The sequence below is a fragment of the Geospiza fortis genome, unplaced genomic scaffold, assembly GCF_000277835.1.
Source record: "Geospiza fortis unplaced genomic scaffold, GeoFor_1.0 scaffold7, whole genome shotgun sequence".
NCBI classification, from domain to species: Eukaryota; Metazoa; Chordata; class Aves; order Passeriformes; family Thraupidae; genus Geospiza; species Geospiza fortis.
Window position 1 is genome coordinate 1267561 of NW_005054344.1, and position 21084 is coordinate 1288644.

The 21084-nt window shown below is 35.9% G+C and overlaps 1 protein-coding gene across 2 annotated transcripts; it reads left to right on the top strand.

Moving 5' to 3' along the window:
* Window positions 1-18678, top strand: LRRCC1 (leucine rich repeat and coiled-coil centrosomal protein 1). Of its 2 annotated transcripts, XM_031058523.1 has the most exons (19): window positions 1-41; window positions 123-328; window positions 691-756; window positions 1513-1680; window positions 3404-3573; window positions 3674-3883; window positions 4704-4906; window positions 5601-5772; window positions 6100-6248; window positions 7288-7492; window positions 9824-9963; window positions 11237-11438; window positions 12545-12730; window positions 13904-14078; window positions 14775-14938; window positions 15789-15997; window positions 16177-16314; window positions 17638-17773; window positions 18385-18678. In XM_031058523.1, exons 1-19 carry the CDS (start codon window positions 1-3, stop codon window positions 18514-18516), a joined length of 3072 nt encoding a protein of 1023 aa, XP_030914383.1. In that variant the 3' UTR covers window positions 18517-18678. The 2 variants fall into 2 exon arrangements, with proteins under 2 accessions (XP_030914383.1, XP_030914384.1); XM_031058524.1 differs by lacking the exons at window positions 1-41; window positions 123-328; window positions 691-756; window positions 3404-3573 and having other exon boundaries at window positions 1545-1680.
* The last annotated feature ends 2406 nt before the right edge of the window (window positions 18679-21084 follow it).

Here is a 21084-nt window from a genome sequence, read left to right on the forward strand (position 1 = left end):
ATGCCCGGCGAGCTCACCCTCATGGATAAGGGCGTTAAGAGGTGAGTGCGGACGGGCCGGGAGAGGGGAGGCCGCGGCGCAGGGCCGAGCTGCCGGCTGACGGTGGGCTTCTCTCTCCGCAGCCTGAGGGATGTATCCCTGAGCTCGGACCTGCACACGCTCAACGCCCACTGTAACCTCATCGCCAGGATCCAAGGGCTCGACCACCTCCGGAATCTGCAGCACTTGGATCTGTCATCAAACCAGATCCGCCGCATCGAGGGGCTCGGTTCTCTGGCTAAGCTGCGCACCCTGAGCTTGTCCTGCAACCTGCTAACCAAAGTGGAGGGTCTGCAGTGTTTATTTCTGACCATTTAGCAAGTTACAAAGGTTTTTCTAAGAGTCGTCTTAAGGTTTACTTCTGGAATGTTTGCATATAATTAAGGTTATACCGAGTTAGTATGCGTTAATATACTAGCCATTTTATAAAATGAATTTTAAGATGAGTATGTATAGTTTTCGTAAGCCTTATCATAGCAAAATGCCTTAATTTAGAAAGAAAATCTGTTTTCTGTAATATGATTATAGATTAATGTCATAATTTGTAGTTATGATCTTTAAAGGTTCACTTTGCAAGTTTTGAATTTGATGAAAACAGTGCATTTTTCTGAAAATCTTCCTCTTTCTGTTTTTCCCCTCATTTTTTTTTAGGACTGGAAAAACTCTTTAATTTAACTATGCTGAACTTGTCATATAATCGCATACATGATCTCTCTGGTAAGTGATGTTGCCATGTGCTGTGCAATACAAAGCATTTGTCTCACTTTAATTTTGAAAAACTTGACCAAGTGTATTTTGAGAAGTTTCTAGAACTTCAAGTGCCATTTCACTGAATAATGCTAATACAGGTGGCAATTGCTGCTCTTCTCAGCTTTAAAGTTTTTAACACCAAAGATTGCTCTGAACTGGAATTTATTCTTCTGTGTTTGGTGAGGCCAAGCTTGTTCAGAAAGTAGTACAGTAAACATTTCAGACTTACTTCCAAAGTATTAATATCTTTCATTTTTATAGAACAAAAATGTAACTTTACATATGAAATGGAAGTTCTCTTATGTATCTCTGTTGAAATGGTCAGTTGTTCTTATGATTTCATGCTTCAAAATCAAGAGAACTTGTAATGGAAAATCAAAAGAACATTGATAACAATTTCGTTAGTGAGCTTGTGTTATAAAATGAAACTTGAAGGAAAAGGTTTATTTTTACATGTTTTTTAACAGTCAGACATTAATCTGTTTCTTTAAAGCTAGCTCACATAAATAGCTTAAGTGTTGTACTCTGTGATAGAGTAGCATAGGTAATTAACATGTAAAGAAGGAATGTGGAGCAAGTGTTGTTCTCTCATTTCTAGTTATGATATATTATTTACTGAATATTTTTCAACAAGATGCTGTTTGTTCTAAACCTCATAGTCTAGGACTGCAGCAGAAAACATGACTTTGTGGTCATTCGGGTTTTTATTCCTGAAATTTCCAGGATTTCGATCCCTTCATGGAACCAGACATAAGATTAGCCACATTGACCTTCACAGCAACTGTGTAAGCAATATGAATCACTTACTTCAGTGCACAAAGGGGCTGCGCTGTTTGACAAACCTCACGCTGGAAAGAAATGGAAAAGCCAATCCAGTTTGTCACATAGCAGGTATGGATCTGATCTTATGTAGACAATTTATGGTCATTAGCTCAGTGATTTCCTTTAAGCTGTGAGCTGTTTTCTGAAGCTTGCAAATTCATTGCCACCAACATAATTAGAGGGATGGAACACCTCTCTTGTGAGGAAAGGCTGAGAGAATTGGGATTGTTCAGCCTGGTGAAGAGAAGGTTTCAGGGTGACCTAATTGTGTCTTTGCAGTACCTGAGAGGAGTCTAAAAGAAGGAAGGAGAGAGACTCTTTCCAAGGGCATGTAGTGACAGAACAAGGAGGAATGGCTTCAAACTGGAGTAGGTTTAGATTAGATATTAGGGAAAAATTCTTTACTGTGAAGGGTAGTGAGGCACTGGAGCAGGTTGCCCAGAGTGATTGTGGATACCCCATCCCTGGAAGTGCTCAAGGACAGGTTGGGTGGGGCTCTGAGCCACGTGGTCTAGTGAAAGAACAAGAGTATTAATAATATAAGCTGGAAAGGTGGAGAACTCAAAGAATGTATGTAGAGATACTGAACTTTTAGGCAGAGGGCAGACACAGGAAATAGGTAGTCTGCTACTGCTAGAGACTGCAAGAGAAAGATAAGTAACAGTTAGCTTTTCCTTCTTTCCCCCCTGCTTCAGTTAGCAGTGACAGACTCTGGATACTCTGCAGTAATTAGCATTATCATCCAAATAGGTGTCAGGTGTTTCACTAGGCAGCTTGGAGGCAAGTTAGAGAATGCATGTGGATGCATCACTTTCAGTTGCATTTGAGCTTCTGGTTTGGGGTAGGTTTTTGAGGCCATTAAAATGTTAAGGTTCATTAAAGTGTCTAAGTTCAAACAAGTTAAATTGTAGCATTTTATATTGGTGTAGGTTTTTTTTTATTTTCTTTGTGTGTAAGAGAGGAAAATCTCTTACAGGAAGATGGAAGTGGAAGATTGATGCTTTTGCAAGAGTTCAAATGTAATTTGAAAGAGTGGGACAGTAGGAATTACAGCCATACAAAATAGCAATCATATCATGAGCATACAATTGATACAGGTGTAATGTATGTACAGTTAAAAAGAAAAACCAAGTGTTACTGAGGAAAGCCAAATAAGGTTTTAAGTAATGTTTTTAAATGCACTCATAATGTTTTACAAATACATTCAGGCACTACAGAAACAGTAACAGGACTATTAAAGTTATCTGATTAACTTAGAAAATGCCACTAGTTTTCTTCTGCAACTGTTTACGTACCTCCTCATATCTATGTCTTTGGTGGCACTTTCAAAACTGTATTATTCAGCAGCCCAAATTCTAATAAATTAAAAGTACTAACCCTAGTGCTTTACAGTTTCATAACACTTTACTTCATCCACTGACAAAGGATGAAGTTGTCTAAGCCCTTTCAGAACTTGCTTTTCTATTACATTCGTCTACCCTTCCATTTGGTACAACTGCCTGGGTGCAGTAGGCTGATGTTGAAAGGGTGTCTGCAATTGCAGTGTGCTGATGGTGGCTGGGAAATCCCTGTGTAGATCAGGACTAGGCAGGCAGCTTCCCAGTTGATTTAATTTGTAATGTTGTCTGTTGAAAGCCTTGGGAGGGGAAAGGTGAGACAATTGCAGATAACTCACTACTTTTTTTATTGTATTAAAAATGCAATTAATCATTTAAGATGATGAGGTACCTAAAATACACCAGGTGTCATCTTGGAAGGTTGATTTCAATTTAAATGTGGTCTTTTTCTCAAGGTTATAGAGAAACTGTTCTTCAGTCATTGCCCCAGCTAACAGTTCTAGATGGAAGAAATACTTCTGGTGAACCAGTGAACCTGGCAGAAGAAAACTGTTCAGATTTGCAGTGTTTAGAAGACATTTTGGGCTCTTTGGTTTCATCTGGGTGCCCTTCCACCCGAGATCAGGTGCCATAGTTTGTGTGTACTAGTTTTAAAATTGACACATTTTATTTTTATATTGCATGCAATGTATTAATGCTACAAGAGTTGTCTTATCTTCTGATAGAACAATGTTCCCTTACTGCTGGCGACACCACACATTGACCAGGCGCTGGCTCAGTTTCGGCAGCGTTCAAGGATACCAGTGCAAGGTGCTACCAGCTCCTCCACAGAGCTTGTCTCATCTTCTGAACCTGAGAAGACCCAGCTTGATAAAATACACAGTGAGATGAGGATTAAAAAAATAGAAGATCAGATTTTACAGATACTACAAAAGGTGATGTTTTTTATTTCTGTGATTGCACAGCAAGGTTTTTTTGTAAGATAAGGTGTGCCTTTCTGATAATGAAAAATTTGCTGAACCAGACTAGAGCATTTCTACTGGTATTATGGGCTGACTGTGCTAATGTGTTCTTAATCATTTTGAGAAGCTGGGAATAAAATAAAAACGAGTCTTTAAAACTGAAGATTGCACTTTGTATCATGAATCATAAATCATTCCATACAGAATGAAAACCATAGCATATGGGACTAGCAGAGCTATCCAATCATGTTGTATTAGAAAATTCTTTTTATGTTGTTTTTTTTTTTTTAATCCTGAAACCATCCATGTACTAGCTGAACCAGAGTAAAACATGAAATGCACCAAAGTGCCTTCATTATACAGTTGGTGAAAATTAATTTCACCAATAGGTCAACTTGGTCTGATATGCTTGTCGTGTATTAGTTTGTGTTGTCAACACAGACAACATAAGTTTGTCAGGTTTGCTTGGTACTGGTGTTTGCAAGGCTTTTTTTGGTTTTAAGTGCTGTGTTTGTTTTACATTTTTCCCCAACTGCCTAAGGATTTTACCAAACTTCAAGTATTTCAAATGGAAACAACTGTATGTTCTCAAGCATCCTGGGTTTACTTTAGTTTTAAAACAATAAAATATTTCAGCAAGGAGGGAAGGGATTGTAAAAGTAAAGAACTGGAAGCAGCTGTTTAGTTTTTGTCCAAATTATTTTGTATGAACTTTTTAAAAAATTGCACCTGAATAAGTGTTAGCCAATCAGAAATTGTAAAATTTGTATCTAAAACTTTGATCTCTTCTTAGGTATCTGATAGTTCAAGACAGGAAGCTGCTCCAAGTGCTCTCAAAGCTAAGAGAGACACAGATCCAACTTCTGAGAGTGACAATGAAAGTGGAAAAGAGAACAACAGAAAGGTCATGAGAGGAAGCAAGATCCCCACTTACCGTAAAACTGCCTTATCTACAAAAGGTCATGCAAGTCATCTAAAGAAGAAAATTACTGACAGGTATCTCAGTGATAAAATTAATTAAACTGAATATTGTCAACATTAACATAGTTTTAAATTGAAACATTTCACTGGAAGTGGTAGGTTGAGTAAATCAAGTCAATTAATAGTACTCTGAAAATGAGTAGCTACTGAGGCTTCATTCAGTTGTTTCTCCACATGAGCTGTTTCTTTCTTCAGGTGAGAAGAAATTGAACTGAAGATTCCAAAACAAACACTTTCAAAATCCTAACAGCTTATGTTTCCATCTTTATTTTAAATTGTGGTGGCAAAAGAATTCTCCACAGATGGAACTGAGTAATTAAAAGATTCATGGAGTCAGAACAATGGTCAAGAATATATATTTTTGATGAAGCTGAGGTGCCATAGTGATTTGTTTGATTTGTATAGTAAATATCAGAAGTGATGAGTAGAAGACAATACAAATTGGAATATATTTGTTCAGTCAGCCACTTCAGCTCTACAGCTACTCTACTCTTCTAAAATTATTTTGTGTCTATGTGATCATGAGATGGTTTTAGGTAGCATCTGCTAGTTGTAAGTATCTTTTTAGAGCTGAATATTTGAATTTAGCTGTTTCTGTAGTCTGCAAATCATTTTCTAAATGGTTTTTAGCTCTCTAGTATTTAGCTGCTGCACTAAACTGTACGTTTTTTTAATTTAAAAGTGTCTGAATCCACTGTTACTTTTTAAGCTGTGCATATAGGGAAGAGAAGAAGAGTTCCTTGAAGTGTCTGTGCTCCAGTGAGAATGACTCTCATTTTAAAGTAGTGGGAAGAAAAGCTGAAATACTAGCTGGAAGACAGAGCAATATGGAAAAAGTAGAAGAATGTAATGCAAATCGCATAGAGGAATCAACATACCGAGTAGGTTTTGCATCATTTCAAGTTAAATATATCTTTATCTGAAGCCAAACATATGGCTCCCAGTTACACTAAAACTGGCGGTGACAAAAATAATTGCATGTAGATATTATCAAAAGTAGTGGAGTTCTTGTAGTGCCAGCTGGGAGAGGATGTATATTATTTCACCTTTATGGGAGTTTTTGGCCTGGTCGCTTGCACTTTCTTCTGTCATCCATGAATTCCACAAAGACAAAAAAGTCTTGTTCTACAATTATAAATACTGTTTATCATTTTTGGCTATGTTTGAATGTTTCCTAGTAAGTTGATGCTTATCACATTCTTGCTAAGGCACTGATTCAGGAACTGGATCAGGAGAAAGAAAGGAGGTGGAAAGCAGAGCAAGCAGAGAAGAAATTATTAGAGCATGTCAGTGAGCTACAGAAGCATGCAAAAGAAGAAAAGAATATTCAGAGTATGGCTTTATTCACTAGAGACAGGTAGGGAAATAATGCTATAGTCTAAGAGTTTGTTATGGTGGGTTTTTTTATTTTCCAATAATTCATTTTGTAGGCTTAAGAAACAAGGACAGCTTTAAACAATATACTGGAAAATAAGGCATCAAGAAGTAGTGCTAAAATTTCTCTGAGTATTACCTAATGAAATTCCCTTTTGCAGCTTTCTTTCTGTTCTTGTCACAGGACAGTATCAGTATGCCCCTTTCCTCTGTTTCTAGCCATTACTTTCCAAACAACCTGTATCATAACTATATCTGCAGTTCAAGGTCTAGTAGCTGTCCCATATCATACTTCTGCCTTCGGTGTCCCAGTCTCCCTTTCCACATACATCTAGAGCATTCTTTGCTTTTTTCTGCACAGCACATTAGAACAAAAATGTTTCTGGCAGGCTAGCATTGGCCCATAGGCAATGTATTGTGCAGGGCAAGCCTAGCACATCATCAGAGAGGAAGATGTCATCATCTTGTGTGTTCTCAGCAGCAGCTTTTTTGTTTTCAAAGATCTCCTTATTTTTGGAGATGTCTGCTCTATTTGGCTTTTTCTTAACTGTATTGTATTTATCAAAGCCTCATTTTCTTTTAGGAAGAACTAAGCCACCTGCTTCCTGAGTTACCATCCATGACTGACTGTGAATATTTTCCTTTTTTCCCTTTTTGTTTTAGGTTCACTTCCTACCTTTATTTTATACCCATCTACATTTATACCTTTTTCTCTAAGAGGCTTATTATGTTCCTGTAAAGCAAAGTAATACCGGAATGTCATTTCCTAAAAGATGTATCTATAAGGTTGTCTCCATCTCAGGTTTTTTAAAATGAATCTCTATATAGTAATGCTACACATGACTTAATTAATAGTTTATGTCTCTTTAAACAATTTTATATGACAGTGCTATGAATTGTAAAACACAGTAAAAAACAAGATGTGTAGCTACAACAGCTACTAATGCCTTTTTCTCAATGTATTTGGCATGAAACTTACAAGTAAAACATTTATAATACAACTTAACTGTGTTTATTCTCAGGTTAAAGGAATTGATATTGAAAGAGAGAGATGCCAAAGCGAGACTGCAAGAAGATGTCCAACAGTTGAAAGGTGAAACTGAAAGACTTACTAATGAGCTAAATCAGGCAAGAAATAAAGAAGCAGAATATCAGAAGGCCATGCAAGCTTTAGAAGAAACACTATCCAAGATGGAGACACAGAGGTTGCAGCAGCGAGCAGCAGAGGTAAATATTTTTCATAAGTAAATTATGCAATGGCAACAGGGTGGCTACCATAGTCCTGAATATAAAGAAATACTAGATTTTACCAACATTGAGTCTGAGTTTTCCACAATAAAATCTGTGGCTTTTTTTTCTGCATAGTTATAGTTAACAACAGGTATCTATTTTGACTGTCAATTAATGTATTTTATAAATATAAATTTTAAATATAAATTTTATGGTGGCCTTAAGATAAAGTAGAACGAGTCCTATGTACTTAACGCTGAGAGTTGATATTTTCTGAAAATATCGAGTGATAAAGACAAGTTTTAAAGTTGCTAAAATCAGCAGGCATCTTACTACTGGGATGGAAATCTGGTGTTTCTATTTGTTTCTCTGGTCTAAAGAATTAGATGCTTTTAATTGCAACCAGAACAAAACAGTAATTGCTGAGAACATGAAAGATTCTGGTTAGTTTGTGTGATGTTTTATGTTTGTTTGTTGGGGATTTTTTGGTTTTATTTTTACAGCTGGAGAAGATAATGATGCTTTTGTAGTCAGAGGGTCTTTGTTGAGTATACAAATACATAAGATCAAGATGCTGGACCAGATACTGCTACTATTTCTTTCTGAGAAATTATTTGTTGAATTTTCACTGTCCTCCAATATATACTCCTTTTGTTTGTTTATATTCCTATTTTAGCCCATTCCTATGTCACTTAACTTAGAGAAAATGAATCTTAACACATCCACCCTGAAAAGTCTTTGAACTGATAGTGTGTGCTCTAGGAAGTGTTGATGTTTAGGTTCCCTGAACGGAATGAAAATCAGGGAGTGTCTTGACAAACCCATGCAAGTACCCTCTACTTTAGGCTCCTGGCTGGGGACTTGAGTGGCTCTTCCATTTCTTCCTTAGCTGTAGATACCTTGGAGCTATTGTGGAATCTAGAAGTGATCTTCAGTTTAGATCAGGTATCTGCCTGTCAGTTTAAAAAGTACTAAATGTAGTGTGTGTGTGGTTTTTTCTATCCTATAAGAATGAAAACACCTCATTGATGTATGAGGCTTTTTATTTTTCTTTCGATGAGTTTGTAGAAATAAGTCATCCCTTTTGGTGGTAGTAACATTGTTTTTATTAAGGGAAAGTCTTTGTTCCTGTCCTTAAGATCCTGTAGCAAATACTCCTTAATAATTATGTTTCAAAGAATAATCATGATGCTCTCAAAACTAAATCCTCTTTTTGAATGTTCAGATTTAATATACCTTTGGCCTATTCTATCAATTCCAAGATTAAGAAATTCTAGAATATTCCATAGAGCTTTCTTATTGTACATCCCAACAATTACTTTCAGAGGTAAATTATGGTTACCCTATGTAGCCACCACTATTTAAGGCCTTCAGCCAGCATTACTAAATGACTTCTTGAAGGGATTCAAGATGAGTAACTTTACTATGCATCTAAATGTGTACCCTATTCCCTTGTTCTTCCTTGACATTTTTGTCAAAATGTGTTCTTGCTTGACATTTTTAAGTGCTACAGTTTAGGAGAGAATTCCTTCACTTCTTCCACAAAACAAAGGAATACAGTGGGATGTGTGTAAAAGTTACTCATTAAATTATTCATGAAAAGGCTTAACATGTAGAACATAAAAACTTAGCCTTCTGAATTGTCCTGATTTTGAATTACCATTTAATGAGTAATCAAAACCTTTTTTATAACTTTTTTTCATATCTTTTTTCTTCATGTTGAATCGGAAAAGAGTTTCGTATTTAAAAGGCTTAAGTCTGTAAAATGGAATTGCTCATAAAAGCTTGCTTCGAATGGAAAAGTGGAGTATGCCATCTGGTGTTTATACCAATTCTACATTTTTTGTAAAATCATTAGAAAGCAGCTCTGTTCAGCAGCTCTAAACTGTACAAATCAGAAAGATGGAGATTTTGACAAAAGTGGAGTGTTTAAAAAATGAAGTTAATGTTGAATACATCTAAAAATGTTTTGTTTGAAACTAATACAAGTACTACAATAAAAGAGTTTCTAATTGCAGGAAGTGTTCTGCCAATGCCCTTCTTCTTCCACTTCTGCAGGACACCTCAAAGTTCTTTACAAATTAAGTAAATGCCATTGGTTCCTTATCAAGGTTGCTTTTTGAGTTGTAGGAAGTTAAGACTTTAAAATAAACATCTTATCTTAAATTTTTTCAAGTGTTACAATATATTAAGAAAAAAACAAAACAAAATCAAACAAAAACCCCAAACAAAAACTCTTAGAAGACACCTGTTCCTTTTTGTTCTAGTATAAAACATGACAATTAGATACAGTTTTAAGAAAATCTTGCTCTTGTCTTTATGATACAGATGAAACAGGTGCAAGAAGCAGAGCTTAAAGCATCAGCAAATGAAAGAGAAGTACAGTTACTTCGAATATCTGTCCGACAACAGAAGGAGAAGGTGAAACAACTCCATGAGCTTCTTGTATTAAGAGAGCAAGAGCAAAGGTATGGGGTCATTATTTTCTTTTCACAAGTTAATAGAGATGCTTGTGTTGCCAACATGGTTTTTAAAATGTGTTCCAAAGTATGGATGCGTTTTTGTTCGCGTTTGGTTTGTTTTGGGTTTTTTTGATTAGTGGGAGAAATGGTCATTGGGAAAACGTAGATGTCTTCCTACACATTTTCTTGCTCATTTAGGAATATCTTGTAGATTCCTGACTCATAAGTTCATGTAGGCAACTTCCAGCCTTCCATGTGAAAGGTTTTTGTCTCATAACATGGTCAAATTCTTTATTTTAAATACTTGATCTGTAATCCACCAATAATCAGATAAAAATAAAATCATATTTGAATTACTGACTGAAGAGCTGCCTATGCTGCAATAACACAAAGTATTCTGCAGCCTCTGCAGAACCTTGCTTGTTGGGTGGCATGTGAGTTACTTGCCTGGCTGTTTTCCTCTTTGAAAATTTCCCTTTTTTGAAGAATACTTGAGGCTAAGTTCTGTGGTGTTCAGCTAATACAATCAAATATGTGTAAAAACTATATCAAGAATACCATGAGGTATAGTATTATATAAGAGAGGTTATTAATAAAATAAGCTAGTTAAAATTGCTAAATTGTACAAGGGAAAATTTATTCAGTCACCAGGAAAATGGCAGGTTTAGGTGGGAAGAATCTTACAGCTTTATTTTGAGAACTTAAATAATTACCTCATAAAGCTCCAATAGATACAATGTGAAGGACAGTGCATTTTTTTTTTTTTTGCTTTAAAGTAGATGAACAGAGTAGCGTTGAAGTACTGGGTACATTTGCTTCAACATTGTCCTTTTAGGTCCCTGTTGCTGCTGCTTTTCAGGTTTTAGGTCTGAGTGAATAGCGGCAGTTGTTGGGTGAAGGTGAAAGGAATGACGGACTGCAGAATAGGGCGTCTGGCTGTACAGGGCTTTTCCCTGATTCCAATGTCACTTCCAGATGTTTGTTAACAGCAAAGCATACAAGTGCTAAATCACAGCAAAAACACAACTGAATAATTTCTACAAATGTTTGAATTAAAATGTAAGGATATTCCTTTGGGTGTTTTTAACAGTAGTCAACAGAATTTTCCTCATGCTAGGGCCATTGTCAGAGAAGACTGAAGGCTGTCTGTGAGATAAAGGAATTTATCCCATTTTTTATGTAATTCATTATCATTGTTCAGTAAGACCAAGGAAATGAATTAAAACAGCATTGTGAAATCCTGCAGTTCATGTCTCAAGTGTATGCTTGGTAATTTCAGGAAGGAACTTGGAACCCGAGTTGCTTTAAATGGACCTGAATTTCAAGACGCTTTGTCAAAAGAAATGGCTAAAGAGGAGCAGAGGCATGAACAGTGTGTTAGAGAATTGCAGGAGAAAATTAACATGTCAAACCAGAAGTACAGAGAGTTAGAAGATGAATTTCGTTTAGCTTTAACTATCGAAACAAAAAGGTTTGAAGAGGTAAGACTAAGAGAACATTTCATCTCACACTAGGTGGGGTTGTAGTTCTCTTAAATATGTTGCATTTGGGTGGATATTCTGGGTGTGGTTTTTTGGTGTTTTGTTGGGTTGGTTTTTTATCCCTATGATCTTTGATCCAAGGATTCATGCAAGGATACTGGTAGAAAGGTTTGAAATATCAGTGATTATATCAATGACAGCAAATGCCAAGTCAGCATTCAAAAACCCCAGCATTTTTGTTCATATGTAGAACTTAATCACTTAATCAAAAGAAATTTTAAAAACCCCTTCTGTCTGATGTTACTAATTTCTTTTAAAATATGTTGACCTTCAATTAGAATATATTCAGTCACAGTAAAACCTCTTTATTGGTTTGTGTTTTCAAAAGGTTATTGTAAATATATATATATATATGTATATATGTACAAATGTATTTAGTAATATAGTTCCTTATTGTGTAAATTTTCAAAATTGAATTTTGGATATATATTTTGAAACTCAAATTCAAAACTTGCTTGCTAAATTCCTTAAGGAATTTATTTCTGTGGCTAGTATTTACATTTTTTATATGTTAAATAAAATATTAAATTCTTCACTTTAAACTTGGTTTTCTTTGTTTTACATAGATGGGAGAAGAGAGAAAAGAAGAGACAGGGGTTTTACCCTTCAAATCTTTCTGTTGCAAGAAAAAAAAGTCTTGAATTAACTTTGTCCTTCTTTTGTGATTTTAATGTCAGTTTTAACAATGAGATTTAATCAAAGCATTGTTTTTAGCTCCCAAGTATGGTTTTTCTGCTCTGCTTCCCATCCACCCATAATTTTTTTTTCTGCGTGTTGGGGTTTTTTTTTTGTTTGTTTGGGGGTTTTTGTTATGTTTGGATGGGTTTGGGGGTTTTTTATGAGTACGCAGCTGGGCAGAACCAGTTTTTCAAGTTGTAGTTGCACGAATAAACCAGGAGAAAACCGGTTTCAGGTATTCACTAATTTCCTATAGAGTTGATGAATTTCTGTGTCTTCACTTGAAATTCAAATGTCAGTTATGTTTATATATGCACTTTGTTTTCCAAATGTTAGCATTTTTCAAGTCTTGTCTTATAAAATCTTAGGTAAAACAGGGGTTTGAAAAAGCTTCTGCTGATCTAGTTGAACACAAACAAGCCCTGTTTGAGTTGGAACAAAGGGAAAAAGACATGGCAAGTCTGATCCAAGACTTGACAAATTTAGTGGAAGAACAGAAAGCAAAAATTGCAGAATTTACAAAATCAAATGAAGAAGCTACAGCAAACCTGAAGGTATTTGTTTCAAAACATTTCAATGACCCAGATTATTTTTTGTGATGTTTCATCTATAAAAGTTAATGATTCCATACAAGCTTGATTAACTAAAAGACACAGGTTTCCTGTTGCACTAAAATGCAGTAGTGCATCAGCCTTTATTCTTGCATCTTGCACTTCTATTTCTCACAAACACTGCTCCCCATACAGAAAAATGTCGACTCACTCATGTTTTGGAAAGTGCACTCCCTTGCCCTTTGAGCAGTAGAAGTTTTTACATACCAGTTGGTCAATCAAAACTACATTAGTAGCCTTGACCCATTATAAATTCAAAGAAATGGAACATGCTTCTGCACTGGTCACTTATATGAAGTAAAACTGTAATTGAACAAATAATGCAATGTAGCTATTAGCAGCTTAGTATCTCCTAGTTGAATAATATTAGTATTATTCATTATCTACTGAGTGTCAGATTTTAATCTTAAATCCTGTGGGCACAGTTGTTTTGTGGTAACATATTCTAGTACTATTATCTGTAAATAATTTTTTTAAATTTAAAGGACATAACTTTTGAAATGTTGTGTGATCCAGTCCAGCTTTGTGCTAAAACTTGGGCGGAATACAACCCCTGCACAACTGTTTCTAATCTCCCTTCTTCGTGTTGTTGTTGTTAGGGTGCCCAAACATTTTGTTGTTGTACAGAATACGATTCTGGCAGTCAGTGATGCTTTTAAGAATAAAATTGAAAAATACCTATATTAAATAGCTGTAATCTGTAAAACAAAATGTAGCTGGGATAATTGAAGATACATATTTATCATTGGAAGTGAAAGTACATTCCAGTTTCTGTCTTCTTCTGATTCAGTTTTTAATTACTTTACTTTTCTTGCTTTTCTTGACTTGTGCATTTATAATTCTAAACTGTTTTTTATGATGACATTAATACATTAGAGTGGGTATTTAGAAGTCAACTTTACAGTTTTCTGGGATGAAGTATGTCTATTTGAAGCAAACATTTGTGTTTCACAACTGAAATGAGATACAGATAGAGCCTCAAATGCAAGCAGAATATTTCTCGGTTAACTTCATGTGGTGTATGTTAAGGGTTTCCTAACCCCTTAGTATTGATTTGAAATTTTGGATATTGTTTTAAATAATCTTACTGTCTTTTCCCAATGTTTGTTTGTACAGTGTCGAACTAGAGAACTTGAAACTGTGATTGAGGAGGACAAACAAAAGGCTATTCAAGTTGAACTTCTAAAAAAGGAAAATGTAAAACTTATTTCCCAGCTGACAGCCCAGCAATCTGTGATTGATGGATTAAAAATGGAAAGAAAAATATGGGGGCAGGAGTTGGCAGAACAGGGTAAAATAATGTTTTTTTTTCCTTTGCAGAAAAAAAAAAGGCGTTGAATATCTTACGTTTCAAATGAACACTCCAATAGAGTTTTAATCATGACAAGGTCCTTCGATGCCTTCCTGATCTTACCCAGTTGTAAAGATAATGTGCAACAATAAATGTTCTGTGGCACATGGACTGATACAGGATCTGTAACAGCAGTTGTGGGAGTCAGCTGTGAATACAGTTTATCTCTTTCCTGAAAATGTGAAAATGCCATGAAGTTGTACAAAGAACTTTTAAACGTGAAACTAGAAAAACAAGGATCTGTAAATAATGTTATGTAATGCTTCTTGTCTGGTAGGGAAATCTAATATGGAAATTTCAGTATATATCTTAAAACAGTGTTAAATGCTAGGAGAAGAAAAGTTTGGGCATTTTTCATTTTTCTCTATTCCTGTGATTCAGCACCACCTTGTGGTCTTCAGGGGTCTGTAAGAATTTTTGTCAGCTATTTTTCAGAGAAGTGTTCATAAATGATAAAACACAGACCTTCAGTTCTACATTTCCTCTTCAGTGTTACCTACCTACAGATTAAATCCCTACAGTGTTTCCAGTGGGAAAAACAGTCAAACCTTTGGTTTGTAAGGTTCTTACCTTTGCCTCCCCCAGCCCAATCTCCCAACATTCCACATCTTGAAATCAATATCCTGTTTTGTCCAGGAGCTCATCTTGCACAAGATCGAGGGAAACTGGAGGCAAAAATTGAAGTTTTAACAAATGAGATTGACACATTAAAAAAGCAAAAGGAACAGGACAGTGATACCATAAAAATTAAAAACAAAATAGTGGATGATCAGACAGAAACAATTAGGAGATTAAAAGAAGTAAGTGCCATATCTGACAATTTGTGTGGTTAACTTTCACTGCAAGTCTTAATTTTAGCTATCATAAACCCTTTGACAAAAGCTGGGTCTGCACTTAGGGTTTTCTCACTCACAAATCACAATCAGGCTGTCAGTGGCAATTCATTTCACTGAGAGCAGAAGAGAGCTTTTTATTAAATAGATGCACAATGATACTACTTTGAATCTCTCACTGAACCATATTTATGTACAGACTTTCTTCTCTTTGCCTTGCTTCAGTGTATTCTTGATAATGATTTTGCGAGAGGTGAAACTAGGATAGCATAATTCTGAGTGTTTAAAAGAAAAGGAAAAATAATTTTTTAAAGTTTGCTTCGCATTTATTTTGCAACATAAATATTTTTTATTTATTTTGTTCTTGTAAAATAGTATTTTGGCAGCAGAAGTAATATGTCTTGTCCCAATAATTTCATTTGTGTCATTTAGAGACTTAGAACTTTAGCTTAATAATCAACGTTTTATAGCATGTTACATCAGTCAAAGATAGATGCCATTAGTCATTGTTACACAGATTCTGAGCTCAGTGACTTACATGTAAGTTGTTTATTCAACTCTTATGTAGAATAAGAATTCAGAATAACTTTTTTCTTATCTTGCTTTCAACTTCAGATTTGTTTTGATGACTTTTTTTAAATTCAGACTTCTTTTAGATGAAGTAACTATCACTTTACTAAGTGTTCTTCATAGATTTAGGAGAGTAAACTTTTATGTTGTTCTTTGCTTTATTCCATCATAGACTAAACACATACTCTTAAGGGGAAACATTAAAATTAAGGGAGTTTGTGTGTTCTAAAATATTTATCTTCTAAAGGGCTTGCAAGAAAAAGATAAACAAATCAAAAAACACCATGAAGAAAATCGAGAAGCTCAGAAATTGCTTCAAATACAGTTGGATGAAAAAGCTGCTGAATGTGAAAAGCTAATGAAAAAATTAGAAAGGCAAAATGAAAGAAAAGAGGAATTAAAGCAACTGCTAGAAGAAAAAGAAGTAGAACTTGATGACATTAAGAATGCACACAGGTGATACATAAATATCACAATAATTCTTTGGGATCATTGTATGCAACACTGCTCTGAAGTTATTCTTGCTTGCTATTAAAACCCACAGAAATGAGGAAAAATAGAAGCATGAGAAACTCTTCTGCCTTCCTAAGAAGTGGTATTTACATTCATTGTAAGTATGTGCATTTTATTTTCAGTGCACTGAAAAAGAGGTGGCAGGGTAAAGGAGAGCTGTTAAGCCAGCTGGAGGTTCAGGTTAAACAAATGAAGGAGAACTTTGATTTCAAAGAGAAGAAGCTGATTGAAGAGAGAAATAAAAGTCTTCAAACTCAAAGGTAAACACTTTAATAATTTATTTTGTGACTACTCAGATACTGTAGAGTTGCACTATTAATAACCGTGCAGAAATGCTTGATTATGGGGTGAAAGAATGTGTAATACCTTTTTAACTACTTGGTGAACCCAGTTACAAACTGGGCCTAGAAGGAATTCTTGCGGTAGAGGTGACTTACTTTATGGAATTGGCATTCAGTTAGAGCATTTGGCATCTGAACATCATTATTTCCATTTTCTTTGAAAATAACCTCATACAATTGATCTTGTCCCATCAATCCAACCTGCCCTGATCCCTTCTGTAGAGCCATCGTGCCCTCCAGCAGATCAACACCCCTGCCCAACTTGGTGTCTGTTAATCACTGTTACAGTCTGTGACACACTGTTTCTAAATTACCTGTCATTCTTTTCCCATACAAATAGCAAAATTTAAAATTTATTTTCTTGTTCCTCTTACTGTCAATTTCTTCAATCAATTAATACTTAAGTATGAAATGATACAGAAACTAGTACTCATAATCTGAAAAATTCTTTCATATCCTTCTGGAGTGATGGAGAAGTTTGCTAAACTGATGAGTTTTACTTTATTCTTTGGTCCCCTTCTCATGTTTTTCTTCCTTCCTCCCAACTATTCTTGAGAAAATACCAGCTAGTTAATAAGACTGCATAAAAAGCAAAAAACAGAACCACAACAAATCAACAACAAACAACAATAACAAAAAAGCCAAACAAAACAAACCACCTCAAACAGTCAATAGTACTGGTGTTTAAAACTGTCAGAAGATCAATAGTGAAACTGAAATTTTTGTTCTAAATAATGTTTGTTTCAGAATTTTGTTGTAAATTAATTGTATAAAATTGCCTTGCATTTTGTTCCTGCATATTTAAGAATTATCCTTTATAAGCAGAATTTACTTGCAGTTAAAGAAATGCTTCTTTATGGTGAAGGAGACACTTTCCTATTTCTGTGAGACACAGGCTCACAGGCTGTTCACAGGATCACACAGTTCATTCACTTCTTCGGAACCAAAAGCATAAGGAGATGTTTGAAAATAGGTGGAGTTCTTGTCCATGTTGACAGTAGCACGCCCTAATCTTCATATCCTTTGCTAGTGATTAAATGCCTCTCCTTAGAGAATGCCAGAGGTCCTAAACACAGTGCATAAAGCTAGAAATTGTACTTGAGCAAACAGGACACTTCTGATGCCAATATATAATTGTATTCATGCTTATGTTATTAAAACCTTATCAAAGGCAGAACTGGACAAAGCAAAATACTTCAGTTATTTGCAAGACCATGATTTTTTTTTTCAATATTTTTTTAGGATTGCTGTGGAAAAGCTTCATAAAATGGATAATGCCTTCAGAAAAAAACTTGAGTCAGTTTTGGCAGCACATCAGGAAGAACTCTTGCACCTGGAAAATGAAAAGGAAAAACAAATTGAAGCAGCAAATGAAAAAGTAATTTTAATACTCAATTTATACAGTTATTCTATTTGCATTTTTATTCTACAGCTGCTACAAGAGTCATGCTTGGAAGTCTCCTGTTTGAATCCATCAGGCTGACTGGATGGAAACAGTCCTGGTTTAGTACTCAATCTTTGCACAGCAAAATCTCTAGACTTGTGCCTTTGTAATGTTTTCTATTCACGCAGAATAAAGCTCCATGCTATGCAGTTATTGGGAATCAATAGCTAAACATTTGCTTATCCATACAGGCAGAAGTAATGATGACTATGCCAGATAATCCATTTAACTCATCTGTGCCAACCTTAACTGTTACTGTTTCTGTCATCTACTGCATTCTTCCTTAACATGACAACTGGTGCTTTTTTTTCTGTAATAAGTTTTCTGTATTGATACAGTACTTGCTACCTCCTAGCAGATTAATATATTTTTTTAAAGAAAAAACCCTGCTTCTGAATCCAGTATCAAGAGTAATGCATTGCATATTCAAACATAAGCATATAACTCTTGCATTGCTTATCAGTGTTAAAAATTGCCAAGATTATATAGGTTTAGGTGTATTAAGAAAAGCAAGAATTCTGCTTCATCTCTGTGTGCTCTTTCAGGTCTACTCTGTTGAAGAAGAAATGCGGGAGCTTCTGCAAGAAATGGCAAACAATAAAAAAGCCATGGAAAACAAAATACGACGACTTACACATGCACTGAATGATATTCAACAAGACTTTGAAGATTATTAATATTGATATGAAAATGTATATTACACAAGCAGTTTCATCCACTACAAAGCACTTTTCCTTGTTTTCTAGAGAATTAAGTCTTTGTTGTATATTTTGATAGTTCAGGGAGCAGACAAATGTTTTTACATTATTTTCATAATAAATAGTTATTTCTAACCTTTATTTATTTTTAACTGCTTTCAAAATGGGTCAAAACATGTATAGATGAAAAGCATCATATGAAATTAGGAATTAGCATGTTTAATAAGAGAAAAGGAAGTTGGAAAGTTCTAAGCCAAAAGGTTGAAGCTTTGCTTCAGTGAGGTAAAGATTCTTGTAATGAGAGAACCAAGAATAGAAGGGCTTGTTTTGAAAGGGACCTCAAAGATCATCCAGTTCCAACATCCCTGTCATGGGTGGGGACACCTTCCACTAGACCAGGTTGCTCAGAGCCCCATCCTACCTGGCCTTGAATACTTCCAGAGATAGGGCATTCACAACCCCTTTGGACAACCTGTTCCAGTGCCTCACCACCCTCACAGTAAGGAATTTTTTCCTATCGGCTAATCTAAACCGGTCTTTCAGTTTAAAACCATTCTCCCCTGTCTTGTCACAACATGCCCTTGTAAATAGACTCTCTCCATCTTCCTTGTACCTGAAAACATCTTTAATTTGCCACTGCTGGAGAATGTGCAACTCCTGCACTTTGGAATGGCTTTTTTGGCAGTGTAGTTTGGTTTTCTCCACAGCAATAGGCTCCCTACCAGGCTTTTGAAATAGAGGAGATAGTAACCTAAGAGCTTCTTCTGGAAGCAAAAGATAACCCTTATGTTAATATGTTGTTACACTTATTTCATGATGGAGGCTTTACCATCTCCACAGTACTCAGGTGTTTACTTCATTTGCTTGTTCTCAGAAGATCCTAAACTGCTACTGAACGACCCCATCCCTCATGCTGCTGAAGTCAAGGGAGCCGTGAGCAGCAAAATCACGGGAACACACTGGTACACCAGGTGGAGCTATTTCCTCACCCCTTGCACCTCGCAGTAGCTGCAGCGGAGTCCTGTTGCTCCAGTGACCATAGCAGCCCCTAAGCCGACTTTGCCATCAGTCGTTCAGAACCCAGGCTTTAGCACATTGGCACAGTGCAACTGACGGTGCAATTTGGTGCACAGCAGCCCTTTAAAAGTACTTTATTTAGCGCTAGTAAAAAGCCCTGGCCTTTGGGTAACTGTGTGAGGCCTGCTGGGTTTGTTATTAATTTGTTAATGAAAGCTTGCTGTGTGAACCAGATCTTGATACCAGCTGCTTCTTGTTATGAGGTGCAGCTTAAGGGATGACAAAGGCCTTGAAAACACGGCCACAAGTTAAAAGTAGAAGCCATGGAAGCAAAAACAACATCTTGATGATCAGTTACTAGTCTTTAACAAAGCACAACATTGAAATCTGGGAACAAACGCTGTTTTAAAAATGGAAGTAGCAGTAGCAAAGCAAAATTTTAAAAAAGGCAGCCTGACAACTGAATGAGGCGCCTGCAAGAGCCTGGGAAAATGGCCCCCCACTCTGCTTTGCACGGGGGGAGGTGTCTAGGGCTGGGACTTGGCTAGAGATTGCACCGTCTTAGAAAAGGGGAAAATTCCAAATTTGTGGAGGGGACAGAAAGTAGACACTTGCTTCAGCTCTGACTCCCTGCATGGAGTTCCCACACCTGACCCATGAAAACACCAGGAGTGAGCCATCAGCAATCATGGGGTGTCTGCACTGTGGTACTCTCAGGTAAAGTAGGAGAGAGCTGTTAAGGACTGTTTGCTTGGAATCTGTGCCATTGGTTCATAATATGTAAAAATTAAGAAATACTGGTAATGGTCAGCAGGGTGTAAGAACAAACCCTATGTTTTCTAAAAGCAGAAGAATTATTTCTTACTGCAGTACTCTATATACTCCATCCACAGTATGTGAGGGAAATGCTCACCTGGGAAAGCTGTTCAATAGTACTTTCATGGATATCATTGGTGCAGAAAACGTGCACCACTTCAGAGTGCTTTTCTGGCATGTTGATCAAGTGTTTCCTGGGGAACTTCTTTTTTTCTTTGCTTATTATTTGACCAAGCTACACTTTGGGTGAAGTAATTGAATACCTGGAATGCACCAGGAAGTTAAAAGAACTTATTTTTGCCCTGATTCAATTTCTTAATATCTCTGAGTTTTAACTCCAAAATTGTTGTTCTTAAACTTTCTGATTTCATCATAGGGACTTGTTAACAGTTTTAAGATGAATTCTTTCTATTCCTTGCTCTTGGCTCAGGAATTTCATATTACAGTACTTGGGAACATGCATATGTTAGTAGTGCTTGGGACATTTGTTTTTCTTGCAGATGACTCCATCTTTGGCATTGTTTCCCTTTTTATGCTTACATGGCTTCCTTAGAGCTTTTTAATAAGTGTTGAAATGATTTTTACCTTCAAAATGGTAAAATAATAAAGACGGGGCAGGTGAAAGCTGCACTGAATTTACCTAATCACAAAGATAAATTTCAACCCAGCATAAATGAAAGACAACTTATAAAATATATAACAAAATAAAATATA